The sequence below is a fragment of the Xenopus laevis genome, chromosome 5L, assembly GCF_017654675.1.
Source record: "Xenopus laevis strain J_2021 chromosome 5L, Xenopus_laevis_v10.1, whole genome shotgun sequence".
Classification (NCBI taxonomy): Eukaryota; Metazoa; Chordata; class Amphibia; order Anura; family Pipidae; genus Xenopus; species Xenopus laevis.
Window position 1 is genome coordinate 52484154 of NC_054379.1, and position 21999 is coordinate 52506152.

General features: G+C 43.2%; 1 protein-coding gene across 3 annotated transcripts in view; it reads left to right on the forward strand.

The window, feature by feature from the left end:
* The first annotated feature begins 3878 nt into the window (after positions 1-3878).
* The window catches only part of ahctf1.L (AT-hook containing transcription factor 1 L homeolog), a 71621-nt gene continuing 53500 nt past the window's right edge, over positions 3879-21999 (forward strand). The window contains exons 1-7 of one of the 3 annotated variants that reach the window (XM_041562095.1): positions 3879-4230; positions 12813-12936; positions 13778-14031; positions 14679-14859; positions 15049-15256; positions 17082-17195; positions 18057-18138. In XM_041562095.1, coding sequence (XP_041418029.1) covers positions 12816-12936; positions 13778-14031; positions 14679-14859; positions 15049-15256; positions 17082-17195; positions 18057-18138 — 960 coding nt within the window. In that variant the 5' untranslated portion in view covers positions 3879-4230; positions 12813-12815. 3 annotated transcript variants of the gene reach the window in all.

The following is a 21999-nucleotide window of genomic DNA, read 5'->3' on the forward strand; positions in this document are numbered from 1 at the left end:
GCTTTCAAATGGGGGTCATTGACCCCATTAAAAAAACAAATGCTCTCTATGGTTACACATTTAAGGGGTTATTTATCAAAGGTTGAATTGTAGAGTTTTTTATACGTTGAATTAACTCAAAACTCGAAAGTTTCTTAATTTAAGAAAAAACTTGAATGGAAAAAACTTGATTAAGCAAGTTCAGGGTTAACCACAAGTTTTCTTGAATCGGTCAAATTGACCAAGTTTCAGGCAAAACACTCATGATGAACATCATGATGGCTATTAGCATCTTCAAGTGGTTCAAGGGACCTCTGCCATTAACTTCTACATGACCTTGACAGGTTTTAGATGGTCTATTTTTGAGCTATTTACAGGGATTGGGTATAATAAAAAGTTTTTAGGGTTTTTTTAACCTGAAACTGTGACTTTTGACCAATAAAAAACCCTTGAAAACTCAAATTTTCATGGAAAACAACAACTTGAACCTTAATAAATAACCCCCTTATTGTTATTGCTGCTTTGTATTACTCTTTTTCCTATTCAGACCTTCTCTAGTTGAATTCCGGTCTCTTATTGAAGTCAATGCATAGTTACTAGTGTAATTTAGACCCTAGCAACCAGATTGCTGAAATGGCACACTGCAGAGCTGCTGAATAAAATGCTTAAAGCAGACCTGTCACCTACAAATAAAAAGTTGCATAATGAAAGTCATTTGCAAATTAAACATGGAACACAAATTATTTTTTACATCAAAACATCCAACATCCTGTTAGGGTCAGGGCACACAGGCAGATTCAGGGAGATTATTCGTCCGGCGACAAATCTCCTCTTCTTCGGGGCGACTAAACTCCCCGAACTGCCTCCCCTGCCTTCCCGCCGGGTTAAAATGTAAATCGCCGGCGGGATGGCACTTGGCGCAATTCGTTTTCCGAAGTCGTCCGAAGTTGCCTCACTAGAAAACTAGGCGGGAAGGCAGTTCGGGCGATTAGTCACCCCGAAGAAGAGATTTGTCGCCAGGCACCTAATCTCCCTGAATCTGCATGTGTGCCGACCCTAATAAATCTGAGCTGTCAATCAAATATTATCTGCCCCGACTCTATGCCTGAGGCAGAGATGTGGGGCAGTCAATTACTTTCACTTTCCATTCAGCAATTCCTACATGTCACAGCACTCCTCACATTTCCCCTTCCCCTGTTTCAGTATATGGGTGGTACAGTACATCATTTCTGTTAAATTACTTATGAACCTTTTGGGTTGAACCAGTTAACTATGTGCTCTGATACACAGGGTTTTGCTTTGGATCATCATTTACTGCAGATTGCCAAAGTGGAAAATATGAAGGGAACCCTATTAGCAATACAAACACGAATATTGCTGTAAGATACACAAAAGCAAATCGATATGATTGTGGCGTCTACACATAAGGGGGAATGGGGGGGGATAAGGGGGAATGTAATTAAAATCACAAGCAATGTTTAAAATGAAATGGTGTTTTTGTGAATGTTTAATGCAGCTCACAATGTAAAATCATTTGCTGGTGAAGGTTACATCAACATCGCAAATTTTTCTAAGCAAAGGTTGGTGTAAACACCTGCTCTGGAGTTTTGTTAATTCATTTCAAAAAACGTTTTGCGATTGCATAATTGTATTACATACACTGTGCATGTTCGCAAACTTTACAAGGAGGTCTAAAATCAGTCAAAAAGGACACAGGTATTTAAAATGATCTTTGTGAACGTTTTTGCACTGACAAAACATATTACATCCCCCAATATAATACCAGTTACCTGGCATACCTCATGACATGTCTGTATTATATTAAAATGATGATGTCTGAAGTCCTTGGGCAGACTGGAGACATGTTCATGTCAGAGATCTGAAAGGTGCCAGTTATTAGCAAGTGGGGAATATAGAATACTTTACTGGGCTGGAAAAATGCAGCTCCTTTCCTCTTGTTGTCAGTATTGGTATTGGACCTATTCAGTAGCGTTCGTTGAGGGGGGAGGGCCCTGGTGCGTGACGCGCAGCCGGGCCCCGCCCCCTCCGTACGGCCGCATTTGGCCAAGTTTTCAATGGTGAACGGACTGCCGGGGGGCCCTGAGGGGGTGCGGGCCCTGGCCCGCTCGCACCCCCTGCTCCCCCGGTAGTTCCACCACTGGACCTATTATGCAGAAAGCTCAGGACCTTGGCTTTTCTGGTTAAGGGGTCTTTCCACAATTTGGATAACCATACCTTAAGTTTAGTAAAAAATCATTTAAGCATTAAATAAACCCAATAGGACTGTTTTTCAACCAGTATAGACAAATGATGTATTGGGTTGGTTTCAAGTCCAAGGTACTGTTATATAGCGAAAAAGGAAATTAAAAAAAAAAAAAGTAATTATTTGCTTAAAATTGAGTCTATGGGGTATATTTATCAAAAAGTGAAGTTAGAGATCACCACAGTCCTCTAGAGTGAAAATCTCCATTCATTTCTATGTGATTTTGAAAAGTGTATTTATCAAAGGATGAACTTTCATTCTCACCCATTGATAAATACTCTTAAAAATCCCATAGAAATGAATAGAGTGGTGGAATTTCACTCTAGAGGACTGTGGCGATCTCTAACTTCACTTTTTGATAAATACCCCTATGTGAGATGACCTTCCTGTAATTAGGAGCTTTCTGGATATTGGGCTTCCAGATAAGCAATCGTATACCTATACTTCTCTAATTTCCCCAGGAAGGGAGGGAGATATACAGTATAGGGTGGCATGTTCTGCATATTCAATTAAACCGGTTGCCAGCACAAGATCTCTAAGATACATTTGCTAAACCAGCTAACCCCTATTTAGCAGAAAAACAGATAATCTAATTAACCCTTTCAAAATAGAAAACGGAACCAAATTACAAAAATACTCACAAGGACTCTAAGCCAGTTTTCAATAAATTCTGCTTTGATTACAGATTTTGCTTTAGAAACCCTTCTCGATATCCATATACTAAAATATAAGCAAAGATAATTGAAATTGCATTTTATCGAGTTTGTCCCCGATCTGACTAAATTTTTTTTTTATAATAAATAAGGTCACGTTGTGGATTCTAATTTGGTCGGACTGTTTTATTTTACAAAATCAGAAAAAAACGTATCTCAATAACCCCATAGTGTCTTAGCAGAGCCAATTATCACTATTGTCTATTTTGTAGCCTTGAGAAGTAGCTGCTACTAGTAGATCTATAGAGAATATATATATAAAACCCCTCATTTCTGTCATGAGGCCAACAGTTACGGGCAGATTTATCAAGGGTCGAGTTTTTTTTTAACTCCCATAATTTCGGAATTCAAATAAAAAAAGACCAACCGAAATTAATTTAAAAAAAAAATTGGGGGGTGAATAGGTTGAAGTATTTAAAAAAAGTCCACCAATTGACTCCAAATAGGTTCTAGGAGGTCCCCCATAGGCTCAACAGTCGAAGTCAAATTTTCAAAGAGACAGTACATGATAAGTTTTGATATTGAAATCCCTAGTCAAAGTACACAAAAATTAGCTCGAAATTTGATTTTTTTTTTTAATTCGAATTTTCACTTTGACCCTTGATAAATCTGCCGCTAAGGATTGTGGAGAAAAGTCTCATGAACACCATCCGAACTCCCTCTGCTGGTGCAGAAACCAATGGTCTCTCCAGGGTAAAACCAAATCACTTCCTGGGGTAAAATGTGGGGGGAAAGCGCCGACTTTTCTAGTGCATGGCGAATTTGACGTACGAAGGATGACACGCTCCCGCGCCTGTCTAACCCCGCCCACAGAAGCATGAACTATCCAACCGAACGTTCGATTGGCATTGTTCCGCCCTTTCTTGTTATGCGGATATGATACTCGCGAATCCAAGTACCTATCCAGGCTCAGAGGCGCTTTATGTGACGTAAACAGTACGATCCCCTTAGAGAGGAGGAAATTCCGGGGCAAGGGGCGGAGCTTAGCGTGCAGAGATGGCGGACGTGCTGCTACAGTCACATTAGCGGGCCTGTAGAATAAGGCATTTCTCTGTAGCTACTTGCATGGTGCATGTCACCTGCTTCTCTCTAGGCGGCCAGTTGCGTTTCTTTATTGTGTCGCTGTAGTAAAGTGGCCCGTGTATCTATAGGCTGCAAAAGTCAGAGAAGTTGACGTCGAGGTGGTTCTGCACTGAGCTCGCTTGGAGATGTACTGCTCTATTTAGCAAGAAGATTGATAGTCGGGTGATTTTAGGCTGAACCGTCATTATACAGGTAATGTCACTGTGCTGCAGTGCGGGGGTCACTGTGTCGGGACTATTACTAACTGGCCGCTTGATTATCCGCTTCTCAAATGCCTGGAGTATATCCGTCTCCTGACTCCGCTCTTCCAGGCTCCGAGTGGAGCCTTAACCCTGACCATCACCACTATTGGCGCCCGTTCTTTCATTCCCTGCCACCCAGTTGTAGCCCACGTGCTGTGGATATACTCGTGGGTATAACTGGGGTTCCCTATAGAACTGACTTCTACGATTTCACTCTAGTTCAGTTCTATGTCACTGATTGCTGCAATAGGCACACTGCCCATCAGATCTGCTTGTTAATCCAGTCTGGGATTTCAGTCTCTGTTAATACAATGTTATTTGTAGTCCGTATTAATCGGTAATTTAATCTATTGCTGTTCTTAGTCTGCCAATTAAAGGACAATTCAGCAAAGATCATCTACCATAAATTGGCATATCTGCTTATCAGCTCGGTATCTCAAAAGGTGCTGTATATATTAAAGGAGACGTTATGTAAAAACAAGAATGTGTCAGTGCATTAAACGCTTACATATAGAAGGAATGTACTTTTAAAAAGTTTTCTTGTTACTTTATTGAAAATTGATGCAAACTCCCTACTAGTCCCGCCCATCTGTTTCACTTCCTGCTGCCTCCTTTCCCAGACTGTGCAGGGGAGCCAGCTGCACTCCGCACACTGAACTGTAGGACCAATCTGCAGCATGCAGGCAGGACCTGATAGGGAACGGAAGCCTCTCTTTGCTTGTGTGACTGCAGGGCTTTGGCTGTCCCCCTCCTACAGTGCTTCATTAGGATCCACCACCCTTCATTTGAAACAGGGCCCAGAGAACATCTATAGGGAGCTCCAATAAAGGGGCTAACTTTGAAGATAATTTACAGCCAAAAGTAAAACCAGCACCATAAAGTATACATTATTCCTATGTCTCCTTTAAAATGTAACTTTACTGATTGCTTACATTTGCTGCAGGTTTGCTCAAATGCAAAGTAGCCGATACACTAGAAAAAGTATTTATTGGGGAATCAGTTGAAGGACATCAACCTTTGACTTTCCTGCTAATGCATAACATACTTAAGAAACAACCTTAAGATACATATGGGATAAGCAAAACACCTAATATTGTAGCTAATAATTGCGCTAAAATTAATATTCAAAAAATTTAAATTTTTTGTGGCTCCCTGTAGATCTTCTATGGTCCCTGTCCATATACGCTTGTCTTAATGGTTCCTACCAGAAGCACAATAGGAAGGGGGTAACAAATCACAGCCTAGCAGTCACACAAAGACATGCTTCAGTTCCCTATCAGGTTCTGCTAGCTGCTGATTGGTTCCTATCATACAGTGCTGAGTTCTGCTGGCTCCCCTGCACAGCCCAGGAAAGGAGGCAGTAGGAAGTGGAACAGATCAGAGGTGCAAGTAGGGGTAGCAACCCAGGCAGCAGAATGAACAAGGATAGATTTTTAGGTTCAAGCCCCAACAGATCTCCTCTATATTTCTTCTCCCTTGGTACAGAGCATTGTGTATGTATTTGTCAGTTTTTTTTTTCTATACATCCTTGATGGAGCTTTGCAAAACCAGCCTAATGTTTTTATTTAATGTTTACATGATGGCTTAAGGCATGAAGATCCAAATTTACCATGCTTCAATTTGAACTTCCTTTTTAAAGGATAAGGAAAGTAATTTTACACTTGGGTCGCCAAAAGTTAGGCACCCCTAAGTGATTGTATTTCTCTGTTGTGTTAAGGGGGACACGGAACGAATGGGGTTAAGCTCCATCCTCCAGGAGGCAGTACACTTGATGCTAATTTGAAAGGGTATTGCCAGCCCACTTAGGCTTACCCCTACACTTAAAGGAAAACTATACCCCCAAAATGAACACTTAAGCAACAGTTCATATCATATTAAGTGGCATATTAAAGAATCTTACCAAACTGGAATATATATTTAAGTAGATATTGCCCTTTTACATCTCTTGCCTTGAGCCACCATTTCTTGATGACTCAGAGATCACCTGACCAGAAATACTTCAACTCTAACTGGAACAGGAAGAAGTGTGGAAGCAAAAGACACAACTCTGTCTGTTAATTGGCTCATGTGACCTAACATGTATGGTTTATTGGTATGCTTGTGAGTACAGTGAATCCTACGATCCCAGGGGGCGGCCCTTATTTTTTAAAATGGAAATTGTCAATTAATGATTACCCAATGGCACATACTACTAGAAAAGTATATTATTATGAAAATGATTTATTTACATGAAGCAGGAATTTACATATGAGCTGTTTTATGCAATATCTTTTTATAGAGACATACATTGTTTGGGGGGTATAGTTTTACTTTAACTCCTTCCTACAATCAGTTTTTCAAGTGTCCTGCTCCTAAGAGGTTGCAGCCTAACTCGGTCTCTAGTGAGACAGATGAGAATTCTTCAGTCAGTGGGTAGCACTGACACCCGGGTTGAGACCAGGGTCAGGAATGCCTGACCCACCCTCGGGTAACCCCCTCCGTGGGAAAACTCATCGGGGTAAAGATTCTGGTCTTTGACCATACCCACCACCCAGACCGTTTCTCCCTGCTACCAAGAGGAAGGCAGATGGTCTGGCCAGTGCGACATTGGGATGAGTAGACTGCCATAACCCGGAGCACTCTTTTTATCTCCATCTCTATTTTCCCCATCTCCCGTCTGCTAGGGAACAGGTTAACTGGGGACTGAGGCCACGTGGAAATTCTCCAAAACCTATCCCTTTTCCAAGGAACTAGCTGAAAAATGGAACAACCCCCCCCCCTCGGTGGATGCTCCAGTATCTAGACTATCCAAATCCACCACTTTACTAGTAACGGACTCAGCGGCATTCAAGGATCCATCCGACAAACGCCTGGAAGGTTTCCTCAGGGCCATTTATACATCCATCGGATCATCACTACCTCCCACCCTAGCCTCGGAATGGGTTAGCAGAGCCATTCAGTCTTGGGCAGAATCACTAATCCACGACATACAGGAGGGCACGATCAGAGTTCTTAACGACAGCAAAGACTATGTTAGAGGCATCAGACTACCTGTGCGAGGCCACTCTAGACTCGGCTGAAAAAATTGCGCGCTCATCGGCACTCTCTGTGACGGCATGTCAAACCCTCTGGCTAAAGAACTGGTCCGCAGACATCAGCTCCAAGAAGTCACTCACAGCACTCCCCTTTAAAGGAGGCCGTCTATTTGGAGAGGAGCTGGAAAAGATCATATCACAAGCCACGGGCGGGAAGAGTACTCATCTCCCTCAGTCTAGGGCTCGATCGGCCACGTCCTCAAGACGTGGAAATTTTTTTTGTAACCAAACGTTTCTCCAGCCGCACTGCCTCTCTACATAGATCTGGGTTCAAGAAGTCCAACAAGACACACAACAAGCCCCCTGCGGATAAGACCGTTTCAGTCTGACGGGGCGCGCCCTCCGGAGTCCGCAGACCTGTTAAGGGGAAGGCTGTTAAGATTCCGGGAGATGTAAACCCAGTATTCCACAGATACCTGGGTCGAAGAGATTATCACAGAAGGGTACCACATCGATTTCCCTTCCCCTCCCCCCAGGAAGTTCATCATGTCCAGGGTCCCTCAAAAGTCCCCCAAAGCACAAGCATTTTCAACGTGTGTAACACTATTACATAGGACGGGAGTGATCTTTCACCCAGTCCTAGATCTGAAGGGCCTGAACAAATTTGTACGATCGGTGCGATTCAAAATGGAGACATTACGATCGGTGATCCGGGGAATGGAACCAGGACAGCAACTGATGTCCCTAGATATCAAAGATGCCTACCTACATGTTCCAATTTGCCCCCCCCCCACACCTTCACTTCCTCAGATTTGCATTCACCAACCAACATAGTTTGTTGCACTACCATTTTGACCAGGGGTGTCCAAACTTTTTGCAATGAGGGCCAGATGTGGTGAGATGAATGTGTGGTGGCCGACCATTCAGCCTGACATTCTTTGAACCATTATCATCATTTAACTCAAGGAATTTAAACAAGGAATCGCCTAGCCCTAGCTGTAATATTTGGGCACATTAGTGAAATGATCTGCCACTTGGTCTATACTGCTGCCTGTGTGCTGAAGGTGTTAGCAATAGACTGGCATGTAGTTTACTTTACTGGCACTTCAGTACGTCTATTGCACCTTCAGCCCTAAAGAAGTATGTGAGAGCAGTGCATCACTACGTGCCAGTACGTGTCTATTGCTAACACCTTCAGCACACAGGCAGCAGTATAGACCAAGTGGCAGATCATTTCACTAATGTGCCCAAATATTATGACTAGGTGATTCCTGCTGTGCTGGCGGGCCGCATTATTATTCATTTCATGATGGAGGCTGAGGGCCGGTGTAAATTTGAAGACGGGCCGCACTTTGGACATGCCTGATTTGGACTATCCTCAGCTCCGAAGGTGTTCACGAAGCTAATGGCGGTAACAGCTGCAACCTGGAGACATCGGAATATCGGTGACGCCCTATCTGGACAACCTATTGATAAAGGCCAGAACAGTAGCCCAGGTCGAGAGGGACTTACAACGGGCATTGTCTTTACTCCAAGAATTCAGGTGGATCATAAATTGGGAAAAATTCAACCCTCACCCCAATCATCAAATGACATTCTTAGGGCTGGAGTTCAACACCTTGCAACAGACGGTGTCCCTTCCCCGGAAGAAACAAGACAAGATCCGGGAACAGGTTCACTTACTGATACACACTCAGATGCCCACAATTCACAAAACTGGTGTCATCAATAGAAGCAGTGCCATTTGCACAGATTCACCTTCGCCCTCTCCAAGCGAGAATTCTCAGAATCTGGAAAGGGGGACCCCTCTCCAAGACATTTTGCCTGAATCAAAGACTGAAGGACTCCCTCTAATGGTGGCTACAACAGTCTACACTAGACACAGGACAATCCTGGTCAACACCGACCTGGACAGTGTTAACCACAGATGCCAGCCATCAGGACTGGGGAGCAACGTGTCAAGAGCTGACCGCACAGGGAGTTTGGTCTCCCGCGGAAGCCAAACTCCCCATAAACATACTAGAACTGCGGGCAGTGCGACTGGCTCTCAACCATTGGTCCCGCAGACTACAAGGAAAATCCATACGTGTGCAGAGCGACAACACCACGACAGTGGCGTACATAAATTGCCAAGGCGGGACGCGCAGTGCAGCAGCTCTAGCAGAGTCCCAACAGATCCTAGCATGGGCAGAAGCCAACTCTGTTCGACTGTCAGACATTCACATCCCAGGCGTATCGAACATAAAGGTAGATTTTCTCAGCCAAAACCAAATAGATCCAGGGGAATGGGAATGGGAACTACACCCACAAGCCTTCCAGGAACTAGTACACCATTGGGGCACTCCTCAGATAGACCTGATGGCATCCAGAAACAACCAAAAAGTGCCAAGGGATCCAAAGGCAGACGGGAGTAGATGCCATGACCCAAATTTGGCACTTCAATCTAGCCTATGTATTCCCACCCCTGCCAATGCTACCACGTGTTCTGAAAAAGATCAGACAAGCCTCCATCACAGTTATAGTGGTAGCACCCTACTGGCCTAGGAGGACCTGGTTTTCGGATTTGCAGGAAATGTCAGTGGACTGACCGATCCGGATAACTCCCAGAAGGGATCTTCTATCACAAGGGCCCATTCTTCATCACAATCCGGGGCTATTCAATTTGACGGGATGGCTGTTGAAGCAGCCATTTTGGAGACACAAGGGACTTTCTGAAAGCGTCATAGAGACTATGGTAAGGGCCCGTAAACCGACTTTCTCTAAATCCTACCATAGATTTTGGCGTTCCTACTGGAATTGGTGCAAAGAATCCGAGCTGCCTTTCCTACAACTTGAGATTCCATGGGTGCTAATGTTCCTATAGCAGGGAGTCCAGTTGGGACTCAAGCTCAGTTCTATCAAGGTTCAAGTGTCTGCACTGTCAGTTCTCCTTCAGTCTCGATTGGCACTGGATGGGTCTGTTAAAAACATTTATGCAGGGAGTGGCTCACTTGGCCCCTCCTTTTCAACCACCGGTTCCAGGTTGTGACTTCAACCTCGTGCTGGAAGCTCTCCTGGAATATCCCTTCGAACCATTGGACTCTATTTCCGACACATGGCTAACATGGAAGGTGGTTTTCCTAGTAGCAATTTAGTCTGCCAGAAGGGTGTCTGAATTGGGGGCCTTGTCATGCGACCCCCGCATTTTTGATCTTCCACAAAGACAAGGCAGTGTTGCGCACAGTTCCATCCTTTCTGCCCAAGGTGGTTTCTGCCTTCCACATAAATCAGGAGATTGTAGTACCATCTCTTTGTCCTGATTCAGAGCCTTGCAAAAGTATCTAGAACGATCCAAGCCGTTTCGTCGAACCCAGGCCTTATTTGTAATTCCTTCTGGACCCAAGAAAGGTCACGCAGCATCCAAGGCTTCAATTGCAAGATGGATCAGGGAAACTATCCGACATGCCTACTATCAAAGGGGAAACCACCGCCTCAACGAATCCATGCACATTCAAAAAGAGCGATGGGTGCATCCTGGGCATGGCGCAACTCTGCTTCTCTGGACCAGATCTGCAGAGCAGCTACCTGGTCCTCTGTACACACCTTTACCAAATTTTACAAACTGGACACCTTTTTGTCCGCTCAGGCCGCCTTTGGCCGAAAGGTTCTGCATTCAGTAGTGCAGTAAGGCAGATATCTCTATGGTATCCCACCCTACTGGACATGGGACTACTTTAAGTCCCCATTCCTTCCCTGTGTCCCCCTTTACACAACAGAGAAAATTAGGCTTTTTTGTTACTCAACATTAAATCCTTTTCTCTGTGGTAGGGGGACACAGAGCTTCCCACCCTGTTTAAAGTTGGCAACTGTGCCGGCCTATTGGCCATGTTGGAATTGATTTCCCTTCTACGTTCTGCCTTATAAATGGTTATGTTAATCTAGTTATATACAGCCTTTGGTGCCAACTGATTGTAGGAGGAGTTAAAGGAGAAGGAAAGCTACCGAGGCAGTTTATTGCCAATAGATTAGCCACAATAGTGCAAGCTATAACACTATATATTTATTCTGCAGAATGCTTTACCATACCGGAGTAAACCGCTCTAGAAGCTCTGTTTGTTTAGGATAGCAGCTGCCATATTGGCTTGGTGTGATATCACTTCCTGCCTGAGTTTCTCCCTGCTCACTCATAGCTATGGGCTCAGATAAGGGCTGGGAGGAGGGAATGGGAAAAGGGTGAGGGGGAGAGAGGAGCAAACTGAGCATGCTCAAGCCCTAGCTCTGGAGGTTTAAGATGAAACAGGAAGTCTGATAAAGAAGTCCATGTATAAACAATAGAAGGAAAGAAATGCTGTGTTTCTTTTGACAGAGGACTCAGAGCAACATTACTTTGAGGGTTTACTGGTGTATTTTTATATAGACCTTTCTGGTAAAGCTTACTTAATTTTAGCCTTTCCTTCTCCTTTAAGTATAGGGGTAAGCCTAAGTGGGCTGCCTCCTGGAGGATGGAGCTTAACCCCATTCGTTCCCAGTGTCCCTTTTTCTACCACAGAGAAATGGATTTAACAGTGCGTAACAAATAATCTTATTTTTCTTACCTGACACCTCCAGTGAGCAACTCGGAGCGATCATCTTTATGCTTCTTTGCTCTTCAAATTTCCCAGGGGCAGTTGCATGCACAGTAGGCTTTTCACTCACTTCTCGCTCTACTGCACATGCGCAGCTGCGAGCTGAAAGAAGAAGCAGAAAGGATTGCTCCTTAAGGGCTAGTCCACACGGGGAGATAGCCACGCGTTTGCGGTCGCGGCGACAAAGCGCCGCGACCGGCGCAGGCGACAGTTTTGTATGGGCGCCTATGTAAAAACGCCTGTGCTAACCACACGAGGCGATGCGCTTTTCAACAGTCGCCTGAAAATGCCTCGCCAGGCTTTTTCAGGCGACTGTTGAAAAGCGCATCGCCTCGTGTGGTTAGCACAGGCGTTTTTTACATAGGCGCCCATACAAAACTGTCGCCTGCGCCGGTCGCGGCGACTGGCGCGGCGCTTTGTCGCCGCGACCGCAAACGCGTGGCTATCTCCCCGTGTGGAATAGCCCTTAAATACATACCAGGATAACTTTAGTTACTTGTCAACCCCTCCAGATAATTTTTTTAAAGCATTGAGTTTTCCCAGGGGTCTTTAAGTTTTTGTTCTGCTCTAACTGTGAAGTGAATCACACTGATGTAAAGATACAGTTCCCTATGCAGCACCTTGAAATGATAGGCTTCCCACACTCAATCTAGCACTTTATACTATCAACTACACTGTTGCTAATCTGCTCAGTTATTGTTACACAGCCCATTTCTAAAGTTTTCCATTTGCATAATTAAAGATACTTCTGTATATCTTAGCCAATTTACATCCTATCTGTTGCTATTGTGCTAAAAGTTTTATTAGAGAAAATGTAGATTTTTCTCTATATTCATTGTTGCAGCCACAATTCTTATTGCCATTTATGTTAAAGCTAGTAAGTATTAATATTTGCTTTTCTGTACCTTATTAAGAAAATGCAAAACCTTGAAGCTCAGGTCACTGGAAGTTTGGTGGCATTTCCTGATGTAACACAGAAAGCTCTCAAAGAAGATGAAATAAATCTGGACTCTGTGCTTCGTGGAAAGTTTTCAACTGGTATGTTGATAAGATAATAGTGTGTCACATATAAAATAAAGGTAACAAAATACACTGGCCTTTTCACCCCTGTCTTAATGGTAATCTCCAAATCTCATGGACCTTCATTTATTCTATTCATGCCCAGTAGCATCCGTTAAGTACGAATTCGAGTTCAGCATGATTATGCAGTAATTGGCTTTTGATAAAAGCTATAGTATTGTTTGACTTGGATGTAGCATTCTATAGCTATCGGAGTCACTAGAGCAGTTCTTCCCAAATTATGGGGCATGGGCCACTTTCCTAATCACTGGTAACCTGGCTTGCACAACACTGCACCATACTCCCAACATGAGTTCTACGAATAGGTTTTATGCTCAACATAAATATTTCCTATTTGTGTTATTTCTTGAGCTTCTTGAAAGTGCCCACAAGGAATTTAAAGTTGCTCCATGTTTGGTCTTTAAGAGGTAGATAATTAGATTACCAGTATACGCCTCCCTTCACCAGGGGATTATCTGTACACTGGTAATCCAGGTATATATGTCTATTTTACCAATGAGTTGAGTGTCATGAGTCTCCTCCTGCATTTTGCTGCTTTGCAGATAAACCACAACTGTAGCATTTAAATATGGGTTGGACAGTAGTTAGACAATCTTACCAGAGGACTAAGAGTTTTGGGTTAGCAGATCATATAAAATGGGATATGACCAGATTAGTGTTGCCAGTCTACATGTCGGTTTAATTTTAGCAATGCCAGCAGATATATTCCTTTTACATTTTATAAAGTTTGTACTGAACCAAAAAAGTTAGCAAAATAACACACCTGAAGGGTTAAATGTCGTGATCTTTTTCTTTAAAGGAAGAACAAGCCTAGCATGGTTGGCTTGTGGACCACAGCTCGAAATTACAAACTCTGTCACTGGAGAAAGAATATCTGCTTATCATTTTAGTGGGTTGACTGAACGGCCCCCTGTTGTTGTTGCTGTGAAAGAGTTTACCTGGCAAAAGAAGACCGGACTCCTAGTAGGACTTGTGGAAGCAGAAGGCAGTGTTCTGTGCCTATATGATATAGGAATATCAAAAGTTGTCAAAGCTGTTGTCCTTCCTGGGTCGGTATGTTGACTTCATTTCTCTAGTTTTTAAAGTAATATTCTAAACAAGTCTGTGTTTGTTGCTGTTTGTGATGTGGGTTTTTTTTCAGATAAGGGGTCATTTTTGAATTCTGGATCTCCATAAGTCCACTTAAAAAAAAAAATCTAAACATTAAAAGTAAGAAAAGGTTGGCTTCATGGTAGCTTAAATACCACGTATAAGGGAAATCGTTTTAAAGTACAATTTAGGAAATAGGCATAATATAACTCTATCTGTAAAAGTAGATATATAAAAAAGATGGGAAGTTTGCTATAGATAGGAACCTGGGTTCCCTTCTGGATTTGATGCCAAATTGTGTGCAATACAGCACTTGAGTAAGCAGTTACGCATAGGGACTAATCCATTGTCTTAACCGTCCACTTCAGTTATAAAATGAAAGCAAATTACTGATTGCTGTTGGCAGCTACATTTGTGTGGTGTAGCTCCCCTACTCTTAAAAAGCCTTGCAATTTTCAATGTATTTGTGCAGGGAGGCTTAAATGAGAATGCTGTGGCAGCAAGTACACCTCTGGTACATATAAAGTGGACATATTTCTAGTAAAATAACTCTGGGATTGAGCCTATGTTGAGCATCTATGCAAGTATTCATTTTACTTTTATATGTGTAGGTTACAGCTGTAGAACCTATAATCAATCACGGAGGTGCCAGTGCCAGCACTCAACACTTGCACCAAAGTTTGCGGTGGTTCTTTGGCGTGACAGCAGTGGTCACAGATGTTGGACATGTACTTCTTATTGACCTTTGTTTGGATGAAGTGTCCAGCAATCAGGATGAACTTGATGCTTCAGGTACTATTTTAACTATTTTACAGATACAGGTATGCTTGTGTACTTGTTGATTTTTTATTTTTTTTACCTGCTGTTTTTGTCTTGCATGGGGTTTACTTTGTACTATAACCACTTACATCCATACTTACATCCATACACCCCTATACTTGTTTTGTCTGTTTGATCCACAAATTTCATGTTGCTTTGTAGATCTCGAAGTCATGAGTGTAATCCCAACTAAAATTCCCAAGCTAAGAGAAGCTGCTACAAGAGAACGACGACATCTGTGTCTCCAGTTAGCTGCTCCAACTGGAACCACAGTTTCTTGCCTTAGTTACATAAGCAGAACAAATCAGTTGGCAGTTGGATATTCAGATGGCTATTTTTCCTTGTGGAACATGAAAACTTTAAGACGAGAGTAAGTAATTTACCACTTTAAAAGCTATTGTAGTTACAGTGGTGTGAAAAACTATTTGCCCCCTTCCTGATTTCTTATTCTTTTGCATGTTTGTCACACTTAAATGTTTCTGCTCATCAAAAACCGTTAACTATTAGTCAAAGAAAACATAATTGAACACAAAATGCAGTTTTTAAATGAAGGTTTACGTTATTAAGGGAGAAAAAAAACTCCAAATCTACATGGGCCTGTGTGAAAAAGTGATTGCCCCCCTTGTTAAAAAATAACTTAACTGTGGTTTATCACACCTGAGTTCAATTTCAAAGGTTATAAAGCCATTTCTAAAGCTTTGAGACTCCAGCAAACCACAGTGAGAGCCATTATCCACAAATGGCAAAAACATGCAACAGTGGTGAACCTTCCCAGGAGTGGCCGGCCGACCAAAATTACCCCAAGAGCGCAGAGACAACTCATCCGAGAGGCCACAAAAGACCCCAGGACAACATCTAAAGAACTGCAGGCTTCACTTGCCTCAATTAAGGTCAGTGTTCACGACTCCACCATAAGAAAGAGACTGGGCAAAAACGGCCTGCATGGCAGATTTCCAAGGCGCAAACCACTTTTAAGCAAAAAGAACATTAAGGCTCGTCTCAATTTTGCTAAAAAACATCTCAATGATTGGCAAGACTTTTGGGAAAATACCTTGTGGACCGACGAGACAAAAGTTGAACTTTTTGGAAGATGTGCGTCCCGTTACATCTGGCGTAAAAGTAACACAGCATTTCAGAAAAAGAACATCATACCAACAGTAAAATATGGTGGTGGTAGTGTGATGGTCTGGGGTTGTTTTGCTGCTTCAGGACCTGGAAGACTTGCTGTGATAGATGGAACCATGAATTCTACTGTCTACCAAAAAATCCTGAAGGAGAATGTCCGGCCATCTGTTCGTCAACTCAAGCTGAAGCGATCTTGGGTGCTGCAGCAGGACAATGACCCAAAACACACCAGCAAATCCACCTCTGAATGGCTGAAGAAAAACAAAATGAAGACTTTGGAGTGGCCTAGTCAAAGTCCTGACCTGAATCCTATTGAGATGTTGTGGCATGACCTTAAAAAGGCGGTTCATGCTAGAAAACCCTCAAAGCTGAATTACAACAATTCTGCAAAGATGAGTGGGCCAAAATTCCTCCAGAGCGCTGTAAAAGACTCGTTGCAAGTTATCGCAAACGCTTGATTGCAGTTATTGCTGCTAAGGGTGGCCCAACCAGTTATTAGGTTCAGGGGGCAATTACTTTTTCACACAGGTTTGGACTTCTTTTCTCCCTAAATAATAAAAACTCTCATTTAAAAACTGCATTTTGTGTTTACTTGTGTTATCTTTGACTAATAGTTAAATGTGTTTGATGATCAGAAACATTTTGTGTGACAAACATGCAAAAGAATAAGAAATCAGGAAGGGGGCAAATAGTTTTTCACACCACTGTATATGGTTCCAGGGTGCCTAAAAGCAGCAACTCATAAGCAAACTACCATTTGCTTTCATCATTACAGCTGCATTAGACCAATAAAAAGGAATTGCAATAAGGCCCTTATCATTCAACCTTCCCTGTAATTGTATGCTATTGCTTTATTTTACCTGGTAAAACCACTTCTGAAGCTGCTTTTTTTTTTTCCCTGTATATTTTGTTCACCCTACCTTTTTTGTTCATAAATAATTTGATGTATATTGCCATTGTATGTTAATGCAAACTAGTATGGAACTTGACTACCAAAATATTAAGTACAATAAAGTCTTTGAGAGTAATAAAAGTCTGGAATATTTTTAATATTGTTTTTATAAATTTAGTTACCATGTGCAGATTGAAGGAGGCAGAGTTCCAGTCTGTGCTGTTGCTTTTCAAGAGCCTGAGAATGATCCTCGAAATTGTTGCTATCTATGGGCTGTTCAGTCCAGTGAAAGGTAACATTTCTGATTTTGCTAATTAAGCTATAGGTTTAATATTGTTGTAAAAAAATGCAATCTCTTTATTACCAGACTGCATTAAGTTGGCAATACATTGGCTTTACCATCTAGGGTAATTGACTGATCACCTCATGGACAATTCTAGGTACTGTATAACTTGCCACAAACGGATTCCCAAATTACATATTTTGGGAGTTTTTATGAGAAGGATCAGATCTGCATAAAGATGAGGAGCTGCTGCTTTTCCTGCTCAAATGATGCTACTTTCACCCACAAGAGATGATTAAAACAACTCTGCTACGCCCCTCGTGTATCTTGCCATAACAAATCGGCTAATCTGGCTTTGTAAATTAATGTTAATTATCATTGCATTTAAAACCTTTAAAAAAAAAAAAAAAAAAAAGTCTTTGCTAGCCCTGAATAGAAATGGTCTTCAAAAAGCATTCCCCCTTGAATCAAGTGCTGCCTGTTTTAGGCAGTGCTCAAGAGGGATGAGGGGAAGGCGTTTAGGCATCTACCTACCTGCCCACTAACTTGTGTGTCATTCAGATGTGCATACCGTCGGGATACATAGCCTGCATTGCCGCCCTGTCCTTAAGGCAAGCAATAAGGGCTGGGCAACTTCACCTTCTGATGCTGCACAGTGCTCCTTGAACTGGATTTTCTAGTGTGAGAAGCAGAGCATGGCTTACCCCTGGTAGCATTAACGGGAGCACACTTGAGCTGTGGGTTATTTTAAATGATCCCTATACTCTGCTTTACTGGAAAGAAGTTTTTGAACTCTTAACTCTGTAATGCATGCTGTTACTGTGTGTGTCTATCTATAATTTACCTATAGTTTCACTTTTTTCTTTTCAGTGGTGGTGATGTAAGCTTACATTTATTGCAGTTGGCATTTAGTGACAGAAAATGTTTAGCATCAGGACAGATCATGTATGAGGTAAGTTTTTATTTTTTATTTTTTTATTTTTTCTTCCCAAACTCTGTTTAATCTCTCACTCTGCAGAGATTAAAAATTAGTTGGGATATGCTTAGTTGGTCTCAAGATTGTGTTATCCGGTCTAAGCATCTTTTATTGTGATTCACCTTTAAATGAAAAATCAGACCGTGTTACAATACTTGGTCTGTTTGGTCAGCAGTTCTTCAATTTGGACTTTTGGTTGCTAGGTCCAATTTTCTAGGCAATGGTTTGAATGATCCACTGGAAGATTAAGTGTAGGAGAAGCTTAAAGGAGCATCATAACTTCAATCACTCTGCACTGTCCTGTCGGCTCAATGCAAAGTGCACGCAACAAACCACACAGACAAACCTTACATTTTCACTGATTTAGTGCACTGAAATAATTAGCTGTCCAATCACTGAAGTCCGTTCCATTCAGGAGCAGAGCTGCAACATTGACCCCTCCCCCCAATAACATTTGAAATTACATTCTCAACAACTATAACAAAATAAAGACCAACTAAGAGTAGGGTATTTTATAGCTTACTGAAAGTTGGCATATTACTCTCTTACCTTCAGAACTATTCTGTATAAAAATTGTCTTGTGCTGTCAATTGAACTGTATAGAACACGGTTTTTTTCCTCATACGTCCTGAGGGACACAATCCATGGGAACACACTAGAATCGATCCTCCCCTCTAAATCGTTTCCCCCCCTCTGCTATCAGCTATTCAGTTTTAAATGTGTCCTCGCAAAGTTAGGAAGGGGGGGGGCAACTCAAGGCTTCTTAGGCCCGGGATTAGCTCGGGCACCTGGGGCAGCACCTGAGACAGCCCCCTCTGCAGGACCCTTGCCAGAGCCAGACCTATACCCCATTGCAGCGCAACAAGTTGTTAGTGTGAGGTTCCCTCTAGACTTAACCAGAGGAAGAGAAGCAACGGTGAATACCGGCTCGCCCCAGGTGCTGTTGAGCGGTGCATGGTCCATGCTCTCTCTCCCCCGCTCAAAGGCAAGGGCAGAAGGGAGACTGGACTGGCCGGCAGCGCTGATGCATTCGCGCCCTTCGATACCGTTTGCCGATTGGCTCTTCCTGCCGCCAAAAAAATGCTCCTCCAGATGCGCATGGCAGACATCTCACTCTCCCTCTAGATGACACCAATACTCTGACGTTTGGCACATATACACCCGCAGCCTGCACGCATTAGTCTTGCATCCTCCCCCCTGCAGTTTCCAGGTATTGGGAAACATAATGGAAGACATTAACTGCGAAGTTCTACTCCAACTTCAGAAGTAGGTCAAGCATGGCTGAGGGGGACAGGTGATACCTTGTTTACTATAGGGAACAAGCAGGCAACCAAGATTAATTTCTTTGCATGCCCTCAATGCAAGACAAAATATAAGGGTGGCCAGAACGACTGTTTGTTTGTCCTGCACATCTGCTTCACAGGCAGACCATACTGGGCAAGCTCAGAATGCAGGAGCTTCCACTGCACTTTTGGATGGGCAGGTTCTACCTGCATAAACTTCCTCTACCAGTGTAGCGACAGCAGGGGGACCTGAGGCCCTGGCCTGGGCAGTTTCTCTGTCTCTGTTCTTCCTTGCGGGGAATACCACTTTTAGCAGCTTCTATTGACAAGTTTATGAAGAAGCTATCTGCTCTGGCTACCCCTAAGAGACTTCCTAAGTGCAAGGCACAGTGATCTGCTGACCATGCGGTACATTCTCCCCCCCCCCACTACACATTCTTCCTCTGCACAATCCAGTGAAGAATCATTGAGCGAAAGGGAACTATCCACTTCAGAGTCAGAAGGAGAAAATTCAACTCCACAAAGTTAGACTCTCATTGTGGTGGTCATTGAATTACTCAAGATTGATGAGACCCCATCCCCAGATAAGAAATCGAGGCTTGTTTCGCTCTGAACATTCTGTGGGTTTTTCCCCGCCCATGATCAGTTACAAGCCATTGTCCATGAGGAATGGGACAGCCCTGATCACAAGTTTCAGGTTACTAAGAAATTTGCAAAACTACCCTTTTCCCAGAGGAAGCGTTGGCGAATTGGAGCACTCCACCTGTGGTGGATACCCCAGTATCCAGTCTCTCTAAGACAACTGCTCTACCAGAACCTGATGCTTCAGCTTTTAAAGATGCTACCGATAAAAAGCTGGAAGGTTTACTTAAGGCAATTTTTTTCCTCAGCAGGAACAGCTTTTCGACCCAATCCTGGCCTCAGTTTGAGTCAGTAGTGCACTAGAATCCTGGTCGGATATGCTCCTTTAGGAGGACGTGCCCACAGAGTTTCTTGAATCCATCACAGAAAGTAAGCTTTTTCTTCTGCGATGCCTCGCTGGACTCACTGAAGATCGTGGCTTGGGCCTCCGCCTTGTCCGTATCAGCCGACGGGCCTTATAGCTTCGACTGTGGTCCGCTGATCTGAGCTCGAAGAAGACGCTCACTGGGTTACCCTTGAAGGGTTCCTGACTGTTTGGCGAGGAACTGGAAAAGATGATCTCCCAGGCCACCAGTGGCAAGAGCACTCTCCTACCCTAGGCTAGAGCCAAGGGATCGTCACAAAAACTACCATGGGCTTTTCATGGCAGGAGTTTTCGACCCTCGAGGTACATCTCCATCTAGACAGTTTTTCGTCACAGGGACGTTACTCCTCAAGAGGAAGGTCCATCTGGCAATCCAGGAAGACAAACCTCAAAGCCAATACCGATAAACAAACTTCCGCATGACTGGCCTACCTGGTCACAGGCAAACCCCCCACTGGGGGTAAGATTGAGACATTATGCAGCAAGATGGGCATGAGACATATACAATTAATGGGTAGTTGAGTATAACATTTGGCTACCGTCTCGAATTTAATCAACTACCCCCCACGAGATCCACCAAAGAGGTTGGCATCTCTTTCCATCATAGACGATTCAGTACATTCAGAGTAGTTTTCCCGGTACCGCCCACTCAACAGTTCAAGGGGTTCTACTCAAACCTGTTTGTGGTCCTCAAGAAGAACGGTTCCTACCGACCAGTCCTCGACCTAAAACGACTCAACAGGTGGATCATCTACTGACAATTCAAGATGGAGTTAGTCGGTCTGTCATTTGGTCCATGGAACCACAGGAATTCCTAGCATCCTTAGACATCAGAGATGCATATCTCCATGTTCCAATTTTCCCTCCACATCAGCAATTTCTCCAATTTGCGTTTCACAAACACCATTTTCAATTCACAGCACTGCCATTCGGACTGTCATCAGCCCCCAAAATGTTCACCAAGATCATGGCTGCCACCCTCTGAGTCCAAGGAGTGTCTATTACTCCAAACTTGGACGAAATACTGGTTAAAGGACCAGTAACATCAAACTTTTTTTTTTTTTTTTTTTTGAAAATTCGTTGGTATAGAACAAAAAATAAACAAGGCAAATAAAACTTTTTTAAATTGCAAAGACTTTATTAAGAGATAACTTACCAAAATTTCACTTCCGCTCTTCATCTAAAACAGCGAAATGGCGACCATCCATGCAGCGGTATTTGATTTCTTCCCCCTGTCTATTCTAGTGACAGTATGTAAAGGAGGCTGAGGTCCGCTCTGCAGCACTTCCCCTATTCCCAGCAGCAACAGCAGGTACTCGGAGAGCCGAACCACAGGCATACAAGCGATGGATACGGCTGTCTAATGCTGATCAATGCGCCCAGTTCGCCTACACGGAATGAAATGGAACTTTAATTATTATTTAGCAGGTCGGCCCCATCATTGTGCGAGACCTGGGTGTTCTGGGGCACAGACTCGGAAGTTGCACTTGGGGGATGGCTGATAGGCCATGTTACCTCCGGCATTAGAAAGCTGCTTTTCAATGAGTA